At 36.4% G+C, this 21,129-nt stretch overlaps 1 protein-coding gene across 2 annotated transcripts in view; it reads left to right on the top strand.

Annotated features, from left to right (window-relative positions):
* The window catches only part of TMEM245 (transmembrane protein 245), a 100,400-nt gene that overhangs the window by 23,502 nt on the left and 55,769 nt on the right, over positions 1 to 21,129 (top strand). Inside the window, exons 5-11 of one of the 2 annotated variants that reach the window (XM_069106010.1) lie at positions 636 to 854; positions 3,401 to 3,570; positions 5,719 to 5,742; positions 11,518 to 11,622; positions 13,242 to 13,324; positions 15,520 to 15,610; positions 21,021 to 21,119. In XM_069106010.1, coding sequence (XP_068962111.1) covers positions 636 to 854; positions 3,401 to 3,570; positions 5,719 to 5,742; positions 11,518 to 11,622; positions 13,242 to 13,324; positions 15,520 to 15,610; positions 21,021 to 21,119 — 791 coding nt within the window. The remainder of the gene's footprint in view (positions 1 to 635; positions 855 to 3,400; positions 3,571 to 5,718; positions 5,743 to 11,517; positions 11,623 to 13,241; positions 13,325 to 15,519; positions 15,611 to 21,020; positions 21,120 to 21,129) is intronic. The other variant, XM_069106013.1, reaches the window with a different exon arrangement.

Below are 21,129 nucleotides of genomic sequence, written 5' to 3'. Positions count from 1 at the left end.
GTTTTATAGGTATAGTAATTTGTATACTTTAAATTGTTTACTAAAATCACGGAATGGTAGAAACTTAGAAATAATTTTTCCTACCCTTTTTATTTTACTAATGAGGAGAACAAAACCCAGGAAAATGGTGAGTTGCTTAAAGTTTCATTATTAGTGGCATAACCAGATCTAAAGGCCAGATTATCTGTCAAACAAAAAGACAAAAACAAAACATATCAAGTGAAGATAAGAGCGAATGTTAAAAGCTTGGTTTTTATAAATGCTAATACCATACCAGTCTACTATGCCTAGTAGAAATTTATTTTTTGTGGTTAATATAGCATATATCAGAATTCTTAGTATTTTATTATTTGAATAATGTGTATGTTTTCAAAACTTAAAATAGAATAGTTTGATATGTTGCCCAGTAATAGTGTTTATTAGAAATTAATCAAGGGGCAACTAGGTGGTGCAGGATATAGAGTACCGGCCCTGGAATCAGGAGGCCCTGAGTTCAAATATGACCTCAGGCACTTAACACAAAACTAACTGTGTGACCTTGGGCAAGTCACTTAACCCCAAGTACCCTACCCTGCCCCCTCCAAAAAAAAAAGGAAAGAAATTAATTGAGTATATGATTTTTGTTCTTTTTATAGAAACTGCAAATGATGGAGAATCTACTCATACACTTTCTTCTTCTTCCACTGCCTCCTCCCCATCTCCCACTTTGGGCAGACAGAGGCCTGAGATTGGAACATTTCTTAGAAAGAAGAAAACCAGTGATGTCTACTTTGTCACCCTTGTATGGGCCATCATTATAGTCCAGATCTGGTTGAATTTGTGGATTGTCCAGTTGCTTCCAGTGCCTATTGCAGGTCCTTACATAGTTTATTGCTGTTTTTTTACATTTCCACTTGAACTTTTGTGTGTTTGCAAGTAGTATTTGAATGTGGAATCAATTTGCAGGATGTTAGGGATCATAAAGAAGCCTGATTATTTGTGTTGATGTGCAGTGTGATATCATGCACAAGGAAAAGGAAAGTGAACAAATAACCTAGTTTGATATGTTATGAGAGCTAACCTTTATTCACTTTTAAAAGTTACATCTTTTTTCATTGGATAACAATTTCAGTTTAAGAATTATGCTTATTGAATTTTTAAAATTGAGAAATGTGTTGAATTAAATGTATTCACACATTCATATATTGTTATATTCCTTTTCATAACCATCCTTCTTCTTCTACTCCACCATCTTGGCCCCACCCCCCATAACCATCCTTAAGTACAAATACCAATGTTATTGATTTTTCTGTTTTAGTACCTTGGCTTTCAGTCAAACCTTTAATGCCTTGATTCTTTAAAGGACAAGCTACAAGGCATAGAAGGGATTGAACATACACCATGCCCATATGTTATTTCAGGAAATCCCTATAAAGCCCTTTATTGAATCTGGAACTTGGAGTTTCTTGGAATATGGTTTAAAAGATGTGGTTTTTTTTTTATTTTCTAAAGCATTCGGGGTTAAGTAACTTGCTCAAAGTTACACGGCCAGTTATTTATGGATGTGGTGCTAAGTATCTGAGCCCGGATTTGATCCTCAGGTCATCCCAACACTGGAGCTGGTGCTCTTACTTGCTGAGCCACCTGGCCTCCCCTAAAAGATGTGGTTTTTAAAATCATCTTCCTGAATGGTCCCAGCAGGTAGTGTGATGTGGCAGCACAAACATGAAAGACAGTTGCTGCTTTAAGGTTGTACTATTTATTTAGTTCATCAAGAGTAGCCACCCTTTGAGGGTGCTCAGTCATCACCCTAAACTGCAGAGTGATTGTAGGGATCTTGGGATGATCTTATGAACAGAGATTGTGACCAAAGGAAACACACCAAAGATTGTAGTTACTTGAATGGTCTTTATCAGACTTGGACCAATCCTGAAGACTATATAAGACTTGCCTTAAGGTTTAGAATAATCTGGAGCCTCTTTCTAACTCAGTCAGGAAAAACTTCATTGGAATTCCTCCACTCAAAAGTCAAGGTTCAGTGCAGGAAAATCAGCTCAAGATTTCAAACCTGGAACAGGAAAACAGAAGTCCTTATCTTGGTGTAGAATCATAGAGGACCAGGCTAATACTAGTTTTAAGGAGCAAGTTAAGGATAGGCAAGATTGCCAGAACCAAGTGACATGGCTTCCTTAAGAGTTGAACTGCTTTTGACCCATAAATTTTCAGTCTTGCTAAACCTCTACTTGAATAAACAACATATTTCTCTGCTGAGTCCTAAAAGTAGATTATAGAACGCAGAGAATTTTTTTAAAAAAGAGTATACCAGATATGAGACTAAAAATATTCTACAGTAGTATGAGATCATGGCATATTCATACCTAGAATACTATGTGGTATTTTAGTTGAAAAGAGCAACTAAAATAATGAGGTGTTTGTGGGGCTCCATTTGAAGGCAAATAAAAAGATTCATATTCTTCCTTCTGGAAAGATGAAGGCTGCGAAATGTGTTTGAAAATGAAGTTTTTCATATAATTCTGTATTATTACAACCAGAAGGCAGCTCTTAAATCTTGAATGGTGTAAGTTTAGGGCAAATAGGAAATAACCAGTTCATTTATTCAGCATTCATTTGTTTGTTCAATAAGCAATTGCATACAACAAGTAATAATACAGGCATGTAACTTAGTACCTTGAGGTAATATAAGAAAAAAGCATAAATATATTTTAGAAGGCTTCAATAAATTAATGGATTTTATTATTATTCCATAAAAACTAGATCAGACCTTAATTACCAAGATACCAAGTTAATTAATACTTAAATACCAAGAAACCAAGTTAATTATTTCTGACCTTAGCATTTTGAGGACTATCTTTCTGGCTCTTATCTATTTCTTGTCACATTTCATGACTATGTTCTTATGTTTGAGGTACTGTCATGTGAAAAAGGACTTAGATTTCTTTTACATGGCCTGTGACCAGAGTAGGAGCCATGAATAAAAGTTGCAGAAAGATAGATTTATAGTTTGATTAAAGAAAAAACTTCATATCTAATAGGATATGAAGTAATCCAGTTTGGATTATAGTATTCAAAAGTGAAATCGAATTCTTTCGTTACCCTATTACTGGAAGTCTTTAACTGTAATCCAGAAGACCCCTTGTCATAAGCTGTTGTAGAAAGAATTACATGTAGTTATCACAATTTAAAAAAAAAAAACATTCACAGATCCCAACTGTAGAGCCTCTGATCTGGGGTAGTTCTAGAAGGTATTTCTCCTTCCAAAAACATTCTAGAAATCTATAAAATTATTTTAGTGGATTCTGTTAAGTACACGAACGTAGTTATTTCCTTTTCCATGAATCTCTAGTTGAGTATAACTTTTTTTTTAAGTCTTTGCCTTTTTATTTTTTAAAATTGATTACAGTCTGGGTACTCAAAAAACTTATTATACACTTTGGAGTTGTGGACTTCTTAAAGAAACGTTGCTATGGATGGTGGCAAGTTCTGGAAAAGTTTTTGAAGGAACGGCAAGAAGCTCTCGCGCCATGGCCCATTATAGGGCTTGGAAAATTCATGTTAAAAGTTGATACCAAGGTACAGTATTTCAAGTGGGGGGGAAGGGGTTTGCTGTAGTGTATTGCTTTTAAGACATTTCAAATAACAACTTTTTGTTATTTGAAAGAGAACTTCAGAACTACTGATAAATGAGTTCCGTGTTCAATCAATGTTTTCCTTGTAGTCAGGGATTTCACATTTAATTTCATCTAGGTGTATGAGGGATTCCTCCTTTGCAAGGGAATAGCAAAACCAAGATGAAATTGTGATCTGAATGTTTAATATTCATAACTACAGAGGAGCATGTAATTATATGAGAAGCATCTTATATGTCACAAACCAGAAAAGGCCTAATTTAATCTTCTTTCCTACAAAAGTTGAGTCTTGTTTCTGTGATTGAATCTTAATACCTATTCTTCAAAGCCCAGAAGTAGATGAAGGATTCATTTTTAAAGCTACATATTGCACATTTTAAGGAGATTTAATTTTACCTTAAGTATAGTGGAAAGAGGAGGGACTAGGAGTCAGATAACTTGTCCTTATTACTCCATCTACTCTGACACTGGAGACATTGCTGCTTCATGTTCCCAGGTGAAAAATCATCTCGTCCTATGCCCTAATTAGTTTTTACTTTCAAACACAGTGGAAGAAAAAGGCTGAGAGTGCTGAACTTTGATTCCCAGGTCGGTAATGGCAAAGCTGAGACTCTCACCCAAGTTTCCTGACTCTTAATTTTATGCTCTTAATATTTTGCACCTCATTTTATGCATTTGTAAAATGAGGATGATACTTACAACACCTTCCTGACAGAGTTGTTATAAGGACAGCATTTGTAAAGAGGAAAGAAAGTATAGTGTTTATGTTATTATTACCTTATTTATCACATTAATTCTCATTTATAGCAGAAAGTTAAAGGAGTCCATTATTGTCTTTTAAATCAGAACAGATACTCAGATAATTGGGAATTAAACCATCTATAAATTAAGTTAATTATGGATATTTGTGAGTTATTTTCACTATCAGGAGGAAGTCTGTCACCAAATAGAACAGTAATATAAACTATCTTATTTAAAACAAATTTGCCTAGTTTTAATATTTTTCTTCAGTGTCAAACACATAATTAAGTAAACTATTTTCATTATGTGAAGTGCATATATACATTTTTTTTGCCTTTTTTTTTTTGGAGGGGCATTTGGGGTTAAGTGACTTGCCCAAGGTCACATGGCTAGTGAGTGTTAAGTGTCTGAGGCTGGATTTGAACTCGAGTGCTCCTGACTCCAGGGCCAGTGCTCTATTCACTGGGCCACCTAGCCACCCCTGCATATATATATATATATATATTTGAGATTAAAATGACTTTCAGTTCAGTCAGAAACCCTTAACATATTTGATAATTAAACCACTCACAATTCATTATTTACTTTACTTTTCTTCAATGTTCATGTAGGTTTCACCTGAAGAGCTGACATTCAAACCCAGGACCTCTGATGCCAAATTGGAAGCTAATTTAGCATTGTCCAGATTTCCTCCTTCACCTCTTCAAGATGTTTTTTTTAAGTTTTATACTATAGGCATCACAACGTTTTAAATTAATTAAACTTATACTATATTCATTTGCATACTTTTTATAAAAGCAGGCCTGAACTGCCTTCCCACCTCACCACCCAGTCAGCCCTGTAGGAACCAAAGTAGCATCATCTAGATTTGTCTCCTATTTAGGTTTTTTAAATTCAGGAAGTTATTCATGACTTAGAATAGGAGATTAAAGCATATTTATACTTGTAGAAAAATGCTTTAAAAGCCGCATGTAAACATCAGTTCATAAATTTCTTGGATTAATTGGATATACGACTTATAAAAATGACCTTCACAAATATAAATCTAATCTTTGGGATTTTAACATAATTGATAAAAAGAATGCTCTTCAAACATTGCATTTATGCCTTTATAATTAATTGTAGTAGCAAAATTTTGCCATCAACATTCATTTAGTGGAATATGGTGGATTTTAGGACATGAAGATACTGAATTACAAATTTCTCAACTCTTTTTTTTTTTCCTTAGTTTCTTTTTGTTCAGGAATGGTTTTATTCTCATGTTTTAGACAAATTTCTTTATCTTTTCCCTTCATTGAATTCTATAATAATCTTCTACTGTTCTCTTCTCATTTCCCCCCCAATCTCCAAGCTCTGGCATTGGCTTAATAAGAAGGTAAATAAATGAATATATTGGTTGCTACTAATAATGCATTGGGTTTTTTTTCCTAACCTTGCTTTTCAAGTCTATTTCCTTCAGAATTCCCAACTGTTATCATAGTTTTTTGTGTAAGCTATGGAAGGTCATAAAATACTAAATTTGCCATAGTGTTCATGGTAACTTGTTTAAAATTAGAGATGTGATGAAATCCCCATCCCTAAAGAGCTTAAAAATTCCTTGTTTTGTCATGGCCAGCCAGGAGCCCACATTTGTATAATGGTTCACAAATTGGGAATGCTCGTATTAAACATTTACTGAAAAGGAAACAAGCCACACAAGCCCTCCTGTTGGTGTCCATTTCTTTTCTTGATAAAATAGTCGCTTTATTAGGTGCCTACTGTGAGCCAGGCATTATGCCAAGCACTGGATATACAAAAAAAAAATTTAAGAGTTTCTGCACTCAAGGAGTATACAGTCTATTGGGGAGGCAACAAAAACTTATGTACGTCACAGGATCATCTATTTAGATTCAGAAAATTCCTTGGATCTAATTGGATCTAATCCAGTATCTTCATATCACAGTTAAGGAAATTGAGGCTCAGGGAAGTCAAATGAGATGCTTAAGGTCAAACAGGTCATTAGCATCAGGGACAGGATTTGAATCCAAGTCCTCTAGTTCCAGAGTCAGTAATTCTGCCCCACATAAAACAGATATAAGTTGTGAAGAGAAGGTACTAACATCTGGAGGGCATCAGGAAAGGCTTCATGGAGAAGGTAATGTTTCAGTTGAATCTTGAAAGAAATTAAGGAGTCAAGAGGTGAATGCATTCTGGCATGAGGGAAGGCCAGTGTGAAGGCAGGGGGACAGTTGTTTATCTTTACCTCCTGTTCTGTTCATTTCACTCTGTCTCAGTTCATACAAGTTTTCTCTGAAACCATCCCTTTCATCATTTCTTGTGGCATGCTAATATCTCATACATTCATTTACCATAATTAATTGTTTAGCTTTTAAAGATCTTCACAACCTCCCTTTCCAGCCTCATCATTTGCTATTTCCATTCCCACAATCTCCTGTTCAGCCTGGCCTTTTCTCTGTTCTTCCTACACAGGAGCGCTCTTCCCCTCTCTCTTCCCTCTTAGTCTGCTATGCCTGGAGTGCCTCACTCTCACCTCATAGAATCTATCTCTTCCCTTCGAGTCAAAACTCATACTCTACTTTCTACAGACCTTTCTTGAGACCTATAACTGCCTCTCCCCACCCCAACTATCTTGTATTTATATTTGTATGTGTTATCACCTCAGTCCTTTGAGTGTAGCTCCCTATTACTTACAGGATCAAATATAAAATATTCTATTTGACTTTTTAAAAGCCCTTTATAGCTTAAAAAACCCTTTTTAGAGCCCTTTTCTACCTTTCCAGGCTTCTGACACTTTACTCAGTCTCTACATATTCTGCAGTCCAGTGACCCAACTTCAGGCATTTTCCTTGCCTAGAATTCTCTCCCTCATTTCTGCCTCCTGACTTTCTTTCAAGTCTCAGCTAAAACTTCGCATTTGGCAAGAAACCTCTTCTCGTCCTTCTTCATCTTACCGCCTTTTATCCTGCATGTGTCCTGCTGTCCTGGCCGTCTGCATGTCTTCCCCCATCAGACTGCAATCTCTTCGAGAACAGGGACTGTCTTTTTACCCTTCTTTACATCCCCATTGCTTAGCACAGCCCTGGGCACGTGAATGAACGTTAATGAACGTTAATAAACATTAATGAACATTCATGAACGTTGGCTGATCGATTACTTACGCAGGCTAAGAGAGAATGAGAATCCAAAGATGACAGACAGCAAGGTTGCGACCCTGGCTCACTGGATCTTCAAGAGTGATACCTTTGAGAGAAATAGGGAGGTTTAGAAGAAGGGTCAGTTGGGTTAGAGTGACAGATTCCCAGGGGTTGTGGTTGGAGAGAAATAAGATGCTTTGAATATGTTGAAGTTGAGATGCACCATTTGAAATGGTCAGCAGACAGCTGGTGATGCAGAACTTAATTTTATCCAATCCTTGACCACATACTGAGAGGTAATATTCTACATAAACACAGCTTGACTGTAACTCACTTTTTGGAAGTACTCTGTCAGGTTCCAAGATGGGCATGTTACTCACGGAAAGCATTTCTTTCACTGTACGATAAGAGTATACTTGGTTTTAAAAGCGAAGGAAAAGTGAGGATACTACGAACACCTGAACTTTGGGTAGACAGTAAAAATATTTAATTTATGATTAATTCTGGCAGTGTTGACCCATGTCTGAAATCTGTAGGGTTGTATTTTCCTCCTCTGTTGAAAATAGCACTCTTTAAGGACTTTCCCAATTTAAGTAAACATTAAAGTTTCATTTTTACTAAAAGTTGCAGGAAATCCTCTACCTATTTGTATGTAGCTAAATGGTATTTTTGAAAAGTAACTGTTGCCTTTATGGTATAAGATGAAAAGAAGTTGTTTCTAGGATTGTAAAGCAAAGGATTTCTTTTTTCTTTAATTGGTTTAACAGTTGTGTGGTGCTGAAGGGAGCTCACAGCTCATATGAGTTAAGTTGCCTTAACTAGTGGTGACATTCTGGTCTACTATTTATGGTTACTTCTGAGTAGCTGCCAAGTTATTTTTTAAAGCTATCCAGAATGACTACTCTCCCCTGTAGTGTGAGAGTTCAAAAGTCTTACCAGGAAACAAATTTATAGGACAAAGTCATCCTCTGCCTGAAATAATGGGTAATAATAATCCAAGAGGAGGAGCTAAATGGGCTATACTTAACAAAAGTAATATTAGACTTTAAGGAAAAAAATAACTTTTGTCTAATTGGATCCAGGCAAAACTAAACATAATCTACTCAGTGCATAAACATACACTGTTCCCATGATGTTCCCATCATGTTAACATAATCTGTAGTTTTCATTCCCATTCAGCCCACTTTTTCCTGGTTAGTTTCCATTCTCCACCCCCCAGCTTTCTTTTTTTTCCCCACAATTTGTTACTTCCAGTAGGATTCAAATAGACAAAAGGTGAACTTGATCATTCCAAAGCGCAGTGTAGCACAAATACTAACTCATAGAACCCAGGTCCCTGACTCCGAATCTGTTTTTTTTTACTTTTGCACCCAAGTCATTTTAACCTCTTTGAACCTCAGTTTCTTCCTCTGTAAAAATGAAGGGATTGGAGGAGATCGTTTCTAAGGTATAACCCTGGCACATAGCAGACGCTTATCCAATAAATACTACTTGATGGATGTCACACCTTGTTCACCATGGGCAAAATCATTACCTTTTCATAGAATTGCACAATTTAGGACTGGAAAAGTTACCTTAGAGATAATATGATCTCCTTCTCAAGAGATGGGTAGTATTCATTGCATTGAACAGAGAACTTAAGTCTTTCAAAATTGTTTTCTTTTTTTTACGGTGTTGTCATTATAACATAACTTCTTTTCCTGGTTCTGCTTAATTCACTCTACATCAGTATATGTCTTCTCAGGTTTTTTGAAGCTATCGTTTTGTGTCCTTTTCTAAAGGTTCTTTTCATTTCTCACCTTCTATGATTTGTTGTGTCTTTGATTCCCTTTGCTTGCCTATCTGACCCTTCCCTTTAGTTTTCCATTTCTGACCCCTTAGCTAGCTATCCTATGGCCTAAGAACAACTTACCAATCACAAACTTAATGAATAGAGTTTTATGTTCTTAAGTTTTGAAGTATACAAATAAAATGTTTTATAAATCTTAAAAATATTAACAAAAATTCAAATTAAGTTACTTTTTTACTTTACTCGCTCTTGGTTAATTTTTTTCTAGGGGGCTGTGGAAAAAATATTTCCTCCTCCCCAGTCTAAATGCTAAGGTTGGCTATGAGTGGAGATTATAAAAAAATGAGTTTTTATGAAGATTCTAAATGTGTATATTTTAAAATATCTGTAATTAAGATATATACTGTTCATAGATCATATATTTTCTGTTACAGATATATAGATAAGTATTTGCAATTTCCAAGGAATTTATTTTTTTAAATACTGTCTAGGAATATATAACATACTGTATTTTAAGTACATACTGTATTTTAAGTAGAAAATGTAATTGTTTTGTTGAATATAAATATAGCATAAGTATCCTTGATTTCAGAATGCTTAATTTTACATAAATTTGTATAGCTTCCTTTTTTGTTCATTTCAAAATTTGATATATCTTAAAAAGACCTTCCATATCTTAAATCGCTGTTTATTACCCTACACTTGCTTTTGTCTTGGGTGTTTTGACAGCATGCATTGAAAATTAATCCTTATGATTTTATGTCATTAACTTTAATAAAATACATTTAAAGATAAGCTTTATTCTCCAGGATAAATCTGGTTTTGGTCTAGTAACAGTAGCCTTGATTACATATATAATTACATGGAAGAAATGGGGGAAGGTAACTTAGAAACCAGTTAGTCAATAACCTAATAATAATTAAAGTTTTTGGTTTTTTTACGTTTCCCATGGTAAAAATTTTTCACAATACTTTTTCATCATTATTTTGTTTTTATAATTCAGGTGATATGCACACAGGCCCTTCTGGCAAAATACATGTCAGTAAACCAAATTTAAATATTACTAATGTAACAAGTCTATAGAAACAGCATTACTATTACTATTCATGAAATCACTTTGGTTAACTTGCAAATAGTAAAGCAGTTTAGAATTCTGAAGCATCTCCTCAGAATGATTAGTTAATAAAAGAAAAATTACTCCATTTTTTTGTGTACAGTTGTATTCTTTCTCAAATATTAAATGTCTTTGTTCAGGAAAGAAAATGTAGATTTTTGCTTGCAAAATTACTGAGCAAATTAGTCCCTGAAGGAAATACAGTGTCACTTTTCAGCAACAACCACTAGTAAAATGGTAATGTTGAAATAACCTGAAGTGAAGATGAGTGCCAGGATCTCAGCGTGTAAAAAAAGGTGGGATATCAGCAGAAAGTCACACATAGGAGACATTGCCATATTTTTTAGATCCAGTATGTGTATTTTCGTGCAAACTTCAGAAAATAAAGGTATTTTTTGCTTTTTACATTGCGTAGCATTTAGGGCAAAAGTGGTAATAAACCCAAAAGAAAGATAAGTAAGTTTGTGAATGCCTTTTTCCGTAAACATATTTTTCAGGCATTTTAATATATTAATTCCTTAGGTTTTAATAAATCAGATTTTCCTTCTTTTTTATGAGATCTAAAAAAAGTTATTTTCACATCAAACCTGTTGCTTTTATTTTCTTTGTATTAATGTAAGACAACTGTATTACAGGTGGTGTAGTTAACACTTTTGTACTCTTCAGTGGTTAGATGTAATTTTAGTACTATAAATATTTCTTCAAAATAATTTCTTTAAATTAAACTTTAGTAAAACTTGACAATGATTCAGATTTATTTTTAATTATTGACAAAGCTAAACTTTGAAAATTAAAAGTACCAAACTACTTTTCCCAGATTTTTTTTTGTGAATACTCCCCAAATTCTTCATAACATGAACTCAAGACAAATAAATGTACTTGATGTTTAAATTGGATGCCATTTTTTATATGATAATTTCCAGGCATATTTATAATCTATGTTCTGTTGTGTATATATGTAATTTAATTTGCAGAATTGCTTACATTTTAACATTTTTTCAAATGCCATCTTTTCTAATGCCAAGAATACAGTCTATCTTGCATTTGAATAAATAAACAAAATTGATGGAACATCATTTTGTAAATCCTGTTTTCTCTCCTTTTTTTGCACAGATGATCGTGTGGTTGGAGAAAATGCTAGATAAAATAATCAGCATTTTCATCATATTTTTGCTAGTAATAGGAACCCTTCTTCTGGCCCTCCTCCTTACAGCAAAGGTATAGTACTTAAGATTTTATTTGGAATAAGATATAGTGCTTAATATTTTATTTGGAATTATCATCAGAAGACATGGCTGACTCTACTATTTATGATAGCACAAATACTGCTATCTGAATGTTATTTTGGTATGAACAAGAAAAATAATCAATGCACAGTAGCAGACACTTAGCAAATATTGGAGTAGAATTTATTTATGCATTAAGACATTAAATACCTTTATTATTATCACATTTATAATAGCTTTTAAATGCTTCCTGACATTTCTGTTGGTTAGGTAGCTTTCTGTTTCCTACTGCCATTATTTAAACAGGTTAACTGTCAAGTTAGACTTGGCTTTGGTCTAGCTTTTTCCCCATGCTAATCCCTGTAGAAAGTGCTCCCACAAACTGATCTTCTCTGCCTCTGACCCTTGTGGCATTCCCTTCTCATTGACAGAACTAAAAAGAGATACAATCTCCCCTAAGACTAGTGGACTATTCCTGCCACTAGGTCCAGCTTCCTTATGGCTCTTCAGGGGGTTGCACTTGGCCCATGAATCCCTATCTCACCCCTTTAAAGGGAGAGTTACTAGGTTGCAGCTCACATTTAGAAAACATTATTAAATGATTTTGTGCATTAACAGAACACTCTTCAACCCTGCTATCAGCAAGGTTAAATGTGGGGAACCAACTCCAGCGACCCTGCCCTTCTGTGGCAGAGCCTGAGATGGTGGTAGAGAGGAGACCTCCCAGCCAGCAGCAGAGCTGAGAAGGAAAAGTTAGGTGGAAACAATAGACTGGAAAAGAGGTACTTGCCCAGAGGTGTGACAAGCCGGGACTCTTGTGCGGTGGATAGCAGAGTCAACTTTATTCAGCCAAGAGTCCCGTATATATAGTGTAAACCTGCATAATCATCATAAGCCACTATCTTTGGGATTACACCATTGCCCTAGTTCCCATTCGCCTCGTATGTGATGGCCGTGTACTCTGTCCTTGTTATCAGGGTGTGAGTACCAGGCAGAATGTTCCAAACCTCCCTAGAACAGGATGGAGTTCTCCCAAGGCTTCTAGTTAATATTACGTTGCAACATTATGATAGTTTCCCCTGAGAACTCTGTGGGCATCCTTGTTCCCAAGGTGGGATCACATACCACACTTCTCACAAGGACGTGATGCCCATGCCTGTGAGCCTTCCTAGGGGATGGGCAACCGATCCAGGGCTGGTGGCAGGGTCTGAGGCTGAGAGGGCTTATTCAGCCATCAGGGTCAGAGCCTCACTGGCCTGTGGTCCTCTACAGTTAAACATGATGTATTAAAGATGAAGTTAAGCTTCCTTTACCATGCAGGTAGAAAACTTCTCTGCAGTTTTGAATCTTGGAGAGTTCTTAGGGCACTGAGATATTTAATGACTTGCCTTTGCTGTCACACCCAAATGTGTCAAAAGCAGGATTTGACTTAAGGTCTTCCAGACTTCCAGGGCTAGCCCTTTGTCTCATATGTCACACTACCTCCATTTGTTGAATGGTTGATACAAGCTCAATTTTAAGTTTAAGCATTTTTTGCTAGTAGTTGTTAATCTTAAAAAAATGTTTTAGCATTATTTGCTTTTCATTCGAAGTCTTTCTTTTTTAACCCAGGTGCATCAAGAGAGTGTACACATGATTCAAGTCACAAGCAACTTAATCAACGAGACTGTTGCCAACCACCCAGAATGGGCGAAGTAAGGCCACCTTGCTGAAGTCTGAGGTTTGACCAGAGTAGTGGGAATGGGTAATGTGGCTAGGCATTGCTCCTTTGATGTAGAGATTATAATTTTTAAAAAAAACTGAATAGACTAGGCTCTCTTTCATGTAGGAATAATGATTTAGTGACAAAAAATACTCTTCCCCCAATATCAGAGACCTTGGAAATCTTCACTTACTTTGTAAAAAGTGATCCATTCTAAAACTAGTAGTTATTCAAGACCTCTCAACATGTTTTCACTTTGTCCAGAAGGGATGGAGACGGTCCCTAGACCTGAAATTTTGCCTCCTTCTGCTAAGACAGGTTGGCACCTTCTTTGCAACTTCATCCTTATTGCCTAGAGCACTTTGAGGTTAAGTGGCTTACCCGGGTCACATGGAGATAGTATGTGTTAAAGGTGGAACTGAAACCCATAACTTCTTTCCAAAGCTGGCCTTCCATTCACTGTGTGCAACTGGGTAACTTGAGTATAATCATTTTACCAGATTTTATAATGGAACAGGAGAGGCATAGTGACTGCAAGTCACCTTCAGTGTTATCAAGACCTGGGTTTAAGTTCTGCTTCTGACAGCTTGTGGGCTTTGTGGCCCTATACAAATTACTCCCCATAACTGTAGGTTGCAGAACTTGTGCCAGCATGTATTGGTAGAGGAGGTTTTCTCAATACCAGTGAAATCACAGGTCCAGTCCTTCCTCTCACCCCCAGCCCCTCACAAAATAAAAACAATGAACTCCAGGTTAACACAGTCACTTTAACACAATCTCTTTAGAGGTTTCTATCTTTGTTTACCCTACTTAAAGTTCTTTTAGCTCTATTTAGAAGAATAAGAACATATCTGTCAACATCTGCCCCAGGCATCACATCACCAGTGCAGTACCCATAGCAGTTGCTGTGAATATGCAGACTAATTTCCAGGCTTAAATCAAAGAATAAAACAAACTCTCTTCTCAAAGATGAAATCAAGATAATTATTCAGATACCAGAAAGCCAATTCCACCATGGTAACAAAGAAGTTTATACACATCACCAATCCAGGGAGTGCCTCCCCACAAACAAGCTCCCCTAGGCAAAATTTCTCCCTCTCATGCTAGCTGCTCTGCCTTAGCGCTCCTCAGCTCTGCCTCACTCTCCTCTTTCTGCTTCACCTGTTCCGCAAACTCCTCCGACTCAAATGTGGCTCCGTGTGACTCAAAATGTGGCCTGGGCCAAAGCTCAAAGCAGGTCACATGGGCCTATTAAGGGACAGGGAAGATCTTCAAATTCCCTTAACGTTATAGACATCAACAGAAAGAACCACCAATTTTTTTTTTTAAAAAGGCATTGAATCCAAATGTTAGTAACCTGTAGACACAGAAATGGCATTTTCTTTTGCATTTTGGAGTTTGTAGTACTACTTGTCAATCGATGTAGGATAGTTGTAATGCTTTGATACCATAGTCAATGTTATATGCAAAAGATTTTACTTTTTTAATTATTTGGGAGAGTAAAGATTGCTTAGCAGTTTGTGGATACTTTATCTTCATTCTTAAAAATTTCATAATCAAAAATTTCCAATTTTTTTGAATAATAGCTAGCTTTATATAGCACCTACCATGTAGGTACTTTACAAATGTTACTTCATTTGAGCTTTACAACATCTCCACAAAGTAGATACTGTTATTATCTCTTACAGTTGAGGAAACTGAGGCAAACAGGTTGAATGACTTGCCCAAGGTCACATGGTTGGTAAGCGTCTGAGGCTAGATTTGAACTCAAGGCTACTTGATTCCAGGCCCAGCACTCTATCCGCTGTGCCATCTTGTCATCTCTTAAGAAAAAGGAAAAAAGGAAAAAATTCAGTATTTTATATTCTTTCCCCCATATGATTATTATTCTCAATGAACCCTCTGACAGAATTTGTATTTGCTTAATCTATCTCGGTAAATAAAACTAACCAAGTCTAGATGACCCTAGAGAAATCCACGACAACTAAGGTAGAAGGTTTTGGAAAGAGAAAATAAAACCTAGAGTGCAGAGGAAAAATTCCTGTAGAGAACTTAGACCAGATCCAGGAGATAGGGTTAGAATGGACACAGCTTCTTTTACACCACTGAGGCAGCTTATGACTCTGTGTTCATTATCTGCTGTTAACTAAAAATATACTTTAATCTTTCCCTTTTTTTAAACCTCAGTTGGCTTCCTGAAGCTCAGGTAGTTCAAAGAGCTCTCAATTCTGCAGCTAATAATGTCTATCAGTATGGTCGAGAATGGATAACACATAAGGTAAGGTGGGAAAGTATCTTTTTTTTCTGTTTTCTTCCTGTTTGTTGTATATTTTTGGCAACTCTTTATTATCAAATAATGGAGGATACAGTTTAACTTTTTGGACAGAATAGAGAACAACTTGTGAAATTAAAGTTTCAATGTAGTTATTGATCTTAGTTTAAAATTAATTTAATCAACATTGTATCATGAATACACATACGTAAGCTTCCTCAGTTCTCTATATGGGTCTTTCTTCTGCATTCTAAGTTTAATTTTCTTCAAAAACTTCTACCTTGTCAAGATTATAATCAGTTTTAGCTTTGTTTGGTGACAGTTTCATCACTTAGGTTGAAGAATCAGAAAAAACTGTTAGGTAGCACACTTAATTTTGATTAAAGAACTGAAGGGTAGAGTAGAAGTGGCACGAATATCAGGAGAGAAGTGACTGTCCCAGTAGTTTGAGGTAGTCAAAGAGAAAAACAATTGTATTTAAATATGTGAAAGCTCTCAAAAGTGAAATTGTAGCAATATGTCACAAATTATCTCTGAGACAAAAAGATGGGAAAAACATTTCAAGAAATAATTGTGGCTTAGAGAACATGATAGGAAAAGTGTCCAAGAATTCAGTATATTCCAAAAGAGAGTCTCATGAGTGTGACAGGATGAAATCTAATAATAGTAATTGCTGGCATTCGTATGACACGTGAAGTTTACAAAAGTGCTTTACATATTTTCTCATTTCATCCTTACAACAACCTTGTGAATTAGATGGTAATAGAATTATTATTATCCCCCCCCCTTTTTCTTTTGCTTTTTTGGAGGGCGATTGGGGTTAAGTAACTTGCCCAAGGTCGCAAGGCCAGTTTTTGTGTTATGTGTCTGAGGCTGATTTGAACTCAGGTCCTCCTGACTCCAGGGCCAGTGCTCTATTCACTGCACCACCTAGCCGCCCCCAAATTTTTTTGCTTTTTATTTTTTTGGAGGGGCAAAAGGGTTAAGTGACTTGCCCAAAGTCACATGGCTACTAAGTGTTAAGTGTCTGAGGCCAGATTTGAACTCAGGTCCTCCTGATTCCAGGGCTGTGCTCTATGTCCCCCCCCCCCTTTTTTTTTTTTAACAGATGAAGAAACTAAGACTAGGAGATTTAGAGACTTGCTCTTAGTCACATAGGAAGTAAGCATCTCAGGCAGAATTTGACCTCAGGTCTTCCTGATGCCAAATCCCTCCTCTGTGCCTAGCAACCTAGGATAAAGGGAAATTTAGCAGTAGAGCAGGATTTCCAGCGGTCCTAGAGTGCCCTTTACCCTCTCCTTTTTTCTCTATACTGTTTAATTTGGTAATCTCATCAGCTGCAGTGGTTTCTATTATCTTCTCTGTTCAAATGACTCTCAGATCTACTCAGATCCAAGCACTTACCTCTCTCCTAACTTCATATCCAGCTGCCTAGTAGACATCTCTAATAGGATGCCCCAATAGACGTCTTAAATTCAACATGTCCAAAACCGAACTTATTATCCTGCCCTCCAAACCTCTTCCCAGCTTCCCTGTTGTTGTTCAGCATGCCGTTGTCTTTCCAGTCACCCTTGCTCACAAGCTAGGGGTGATCCTCACCTCCTGCTCTTACCCTTAATAGTCAGTCTTTTGTCAAGTCCTGTCACTTGTGCCTATGGAACATTTTTTCCATATGCCTCTTTTCTAATACTGCAGCCACCCTAGTGCAGGCCCTCATTTCCTCACACCTGGCCTATTCTATTCCAGGACTCTTCCCATTCTAAACCATCCTTTGCTTTGCTGTCAATTAGGTCTTCTTAAAAAAAAGGTCTGAGCCTATCATTTCCCTAGCCAGTAAAATCCTGTGGTTCCTTTTTACCTTGATAATCAAATATAAAATCTCAGTTTGGCTTTTAAATCCCTTTATTACCTCACCTCTTCCTACCCTACCAGTTTTCTTATACCATATCCTGCAGTGCAGTGACCCTAGCCTGCATGCTTTTACACATACTGGACACTCCATCTCCTGATTGAAAGCATTTTCCCTGTCTACCCATACCTGGAGCTCTTCATTTCAGTTCAAGTCCCACCTTCTGCTAGAGACCTTTCCCAGACCTCTTTAATCTTAGTCCTGTTTATACAGAGTTGTTACCATGTTGTCTCCCCCTTTAGACAGAACTCTTTGAGGACAGTCATTGTTTTTGCATTTCTTTGTGTCACCAGTGTCTGGTGCCAATAAACTAACTGGAGTGGTCAGGCAGAAGAAAACGGGGATTGAGGAGAGACAGGACTGAGCTGGGTAGAGATTGATGCGATTGTGAGCTGCCCATGGCAGCTGTGAGCCCACAGGGAGTGGGAAGTAAGGGGTAGGTATTGGCTAGCTCTTGGACAGGGAGATGGCCTCTGACTGGAGGCCTCAGGAGATGAGAGATAGAGCAGCTGAAAATGTGGAGTATAAAGAAGGCTGAAGGGGATGGCAGTCGCAGGACCTCGAACGCCCTGGCTGCTGCCACAACCCCAGCTCCTTCAGGCTCCCACTGCTTTCTTCCACAGTGGCAGCTGTTCACACTTCTCCCTATGGAGAAGAGAGGGAAGAGGAACAGAAATTTCCAGAGATGTTAACGATAGGCCTTGAAAGAAAGGAGACCTTTAATCCCAGGCAAGTAAAAACATCCTCCAAGTAGAATAGCACAGAACTGTTGCTGGGCCAAGGAGTGCTAGGGTGCCTGTCAGCCTCCACCCCTGAGGGAGCATCTGACCCTCGGCTCATGCTTGTGGTCCAGATTTAGGCTTGAGGGATCCAGGCCTTCAGAGAGAAGATTAGACTGTCATTATCCTTGGTTCTTTAGGCCCTCACCCTGCACCTCTTGGGAAAATGACTTAAAGTTTAGATCTGGCTTATGTCAAGGATCTCCCCAAAAGAAAGAAATGAGGTATGTAATGTACAATACATTGTATACATTACATATCTACAGATATGTAAGACAAACTATACCACTGGACTTTTTTTTTTTTAGCTGTGAACCACATAAAAGAAATGCTAAACACAAAAGACCCACAGGGATGATTTTTTTGTAAAAAAAAATGTAGTAATTTATAACTACCATTATACTACTAGAATTACTACTAATTGTGTGACCCTTGGCAAGTCACTTATTTTCCATCTGCCTCAGTTTCCTCAACTGTAAAATGGGTATCATAATACCTTCCTTCTAAGGTTGTAATGAAGATCAAATGAAATGATACTTATAAAATGCCTGGCAGTAGGCAGTTTATAAATGCTTATTCCCTTTCTTCTTGTTATTATTATCCTTAGTAGTAATCATAATAATAAGTAATAGTTACAATTGTTTTATGATATATATGGCCAATCATTCCTAGACTTATAGGGTATGTGAGTGTCCTTGCATTTGGCTTAGATGTAGCTGTAACTGGTCTAGGAGAAACATATCTTTTCTTCTGAGTGCTCTGGTGTGTAGGATTCTTTTTAGGACCCAACTTGTATTCATATGTATTATAATGGGCCTGGTGAGAGTCAGGCTATTTGGACCAATACTTAAGTTGTCTGAGGCGAGAATTGGTACTCATTATGGTTTATTCTTAAAGGCCTGCTTGCTTTAGACTTTAATCTTTAGCCAATATTAGAGGACATAAAATGGAAAAGAGGCACTGGCTGTTGTTTTACATATGGATTTCAGCAAGATGTTTAACATTCCTTCTTTTTTTTTTTTTAAAGCAATCAGGGTTAAGTAACTTGCTCAAGGTTACAAGGCCAGTTATTTCTGGGTGTGGTGCTGAGTATCTGAGCCTGGGATTTGATCTCCAGGTTATCCCAACACTGGAGCCAGTGCTTTTACTTGCTGAACCACCTGGCTGCCCCTAAGCAATCGGGGTTAAGTAACTTGCTCAAGGTTACATGGCCAGGTGTTTCTGGGTGGGTGCTAAGTGTCTGAGCCCCAGATTCGTTCTCCAGGTCATCCTGACACTGGAGCCGGTGCTCTTACTCACTGTGCTACCTGGCCGCCACTTAACATTCCTTCTTAAGTTTCTTTGTGGACAAAATGGAAAACTATAGGCAATATCAGTATTCCCAAGTACAGTGCAGAATTTTTTTTTCCCCTTTAAACTGTGAACTACTTCATCCTCAGTCTCAGGCCATTAATTCTCAGTTATGCTGGAGAAAGGGGAACCAAGATGTTTTTGTTTTATTTTTTATATTTATAGATATTAAGGGATAAGGACACTAGATATTAAAATTTTTGTAAATTGGCAAAAAAAAAGTGTCATGGACTAGTGCCAAATGATAAGTAAAACTGGATTTGTAATGGGTTGAGCAGTTGTGCCCCCAAATACAGAATAATCAATTATTGTTCAACTAAAGAGAGGTCTTCAGTATGTAGACCTGATTTGGATGATAATATAGAGAATTTGATCATCAAATTTTTGAATCATAAAAAGCCAGAAACTTCTGTGTTGGATGGCATGGTCAGGTTTCAAATCAGCAGAAGACCTAAATAAATAGAAACAGTGAGCCAAATCTAACAAGATTAAATATAAAATCATGATTAGATATAAAAGTGATCTTTGAAATAACTGGCTGAACATGTTGAATTTAGTATAGTCTTTTAAAAATACAAGCTGTACTTAATAACTTTTTGGTTTCATGAACAATCTTTTTCTTTATATGGAAATGTTCATGTTTGATATTTGTGATATATGGAATAACAAAAAATTTTTTTCTTTCTAAAAACAAGACAAAAGATAAATGAAATAACTGGATGACTTAATAGAAGATAGTTTTGACATGTTATATAATTTGTTCCACTAGATATTTCTTAATTTTATTTGTTGGTTAACATTTGTTAAATTAAATTTGTTAATACAAATACTTTAGCTTTTTTTTTTTTTTCACAAAAAAGAATTATTTTGTGTCTGAAACTGACAACTCAGGTGCAGAAATCTAATTATCTATATCTATAATGTCATTGAAAATCTATTACTCTTGAAGTAGGTTTACAAAAACTTATATAAGAGTTACTTTTAAACTCTAACAATAATAATCATAATTATAGTATAATGTAGTCACTCAGTGACCACAAATGACAAACACCAACATACAATGGCGCAGGACTTTTCTTTGCAGAGTTAACTGGCGAATATGATTCCTTTTCTCACAGTATGTTTCATTTGTTCATTAGAATAAAGCTAACTACCTTAGATACCTAATGAAATAATAGAAGTAAGCAGAAGAATAAAGAAAAGAAGGTTTCATTAGAGTTTTGAATTGTGGGGTATTAATTAGTATTTACTGTTTATGTACTTTGTAAAAAATCTTGAATACCAGAGTTTATTTGGAGCATGTAAATTCATGCCAGTAAATTTTATTTTCATTTTATTGTTTTCTGTAATACCAAACCTGTTTTTGTGTCTATTGTAGCTTCATAAGATTTTGGGAGATAAAGTGAATAATACTGCTGTGATTGAAAAACAAGTACTAGAGCTCTGGGACAGACTGTATCATTCTTGGTTTGTGAAGGTGAGTAATT

The sequence above is a fragment of the Petaurus breviceps genome, unplaced genomic scaffold (genome assembly GCF_028583685.1).
Source record: "Petaurus breviceps papuanus isolate PSGF00001 unplaced genomic scaffold, PetGlider_PUasm1.0 138, whole genome shotgun sequence".
Lineage (NCBI taxonomy): Eukaryota > Metazoa > Chordata > Mammalia > Diprotodontia > Petauridae > Petaurus > Petaurus breviceps.
The sequence above is the reverse complement of the archived record's forward strand: the minus strand, read 5'-3'. Positions and strand labels throughout refer to the sequence as shown.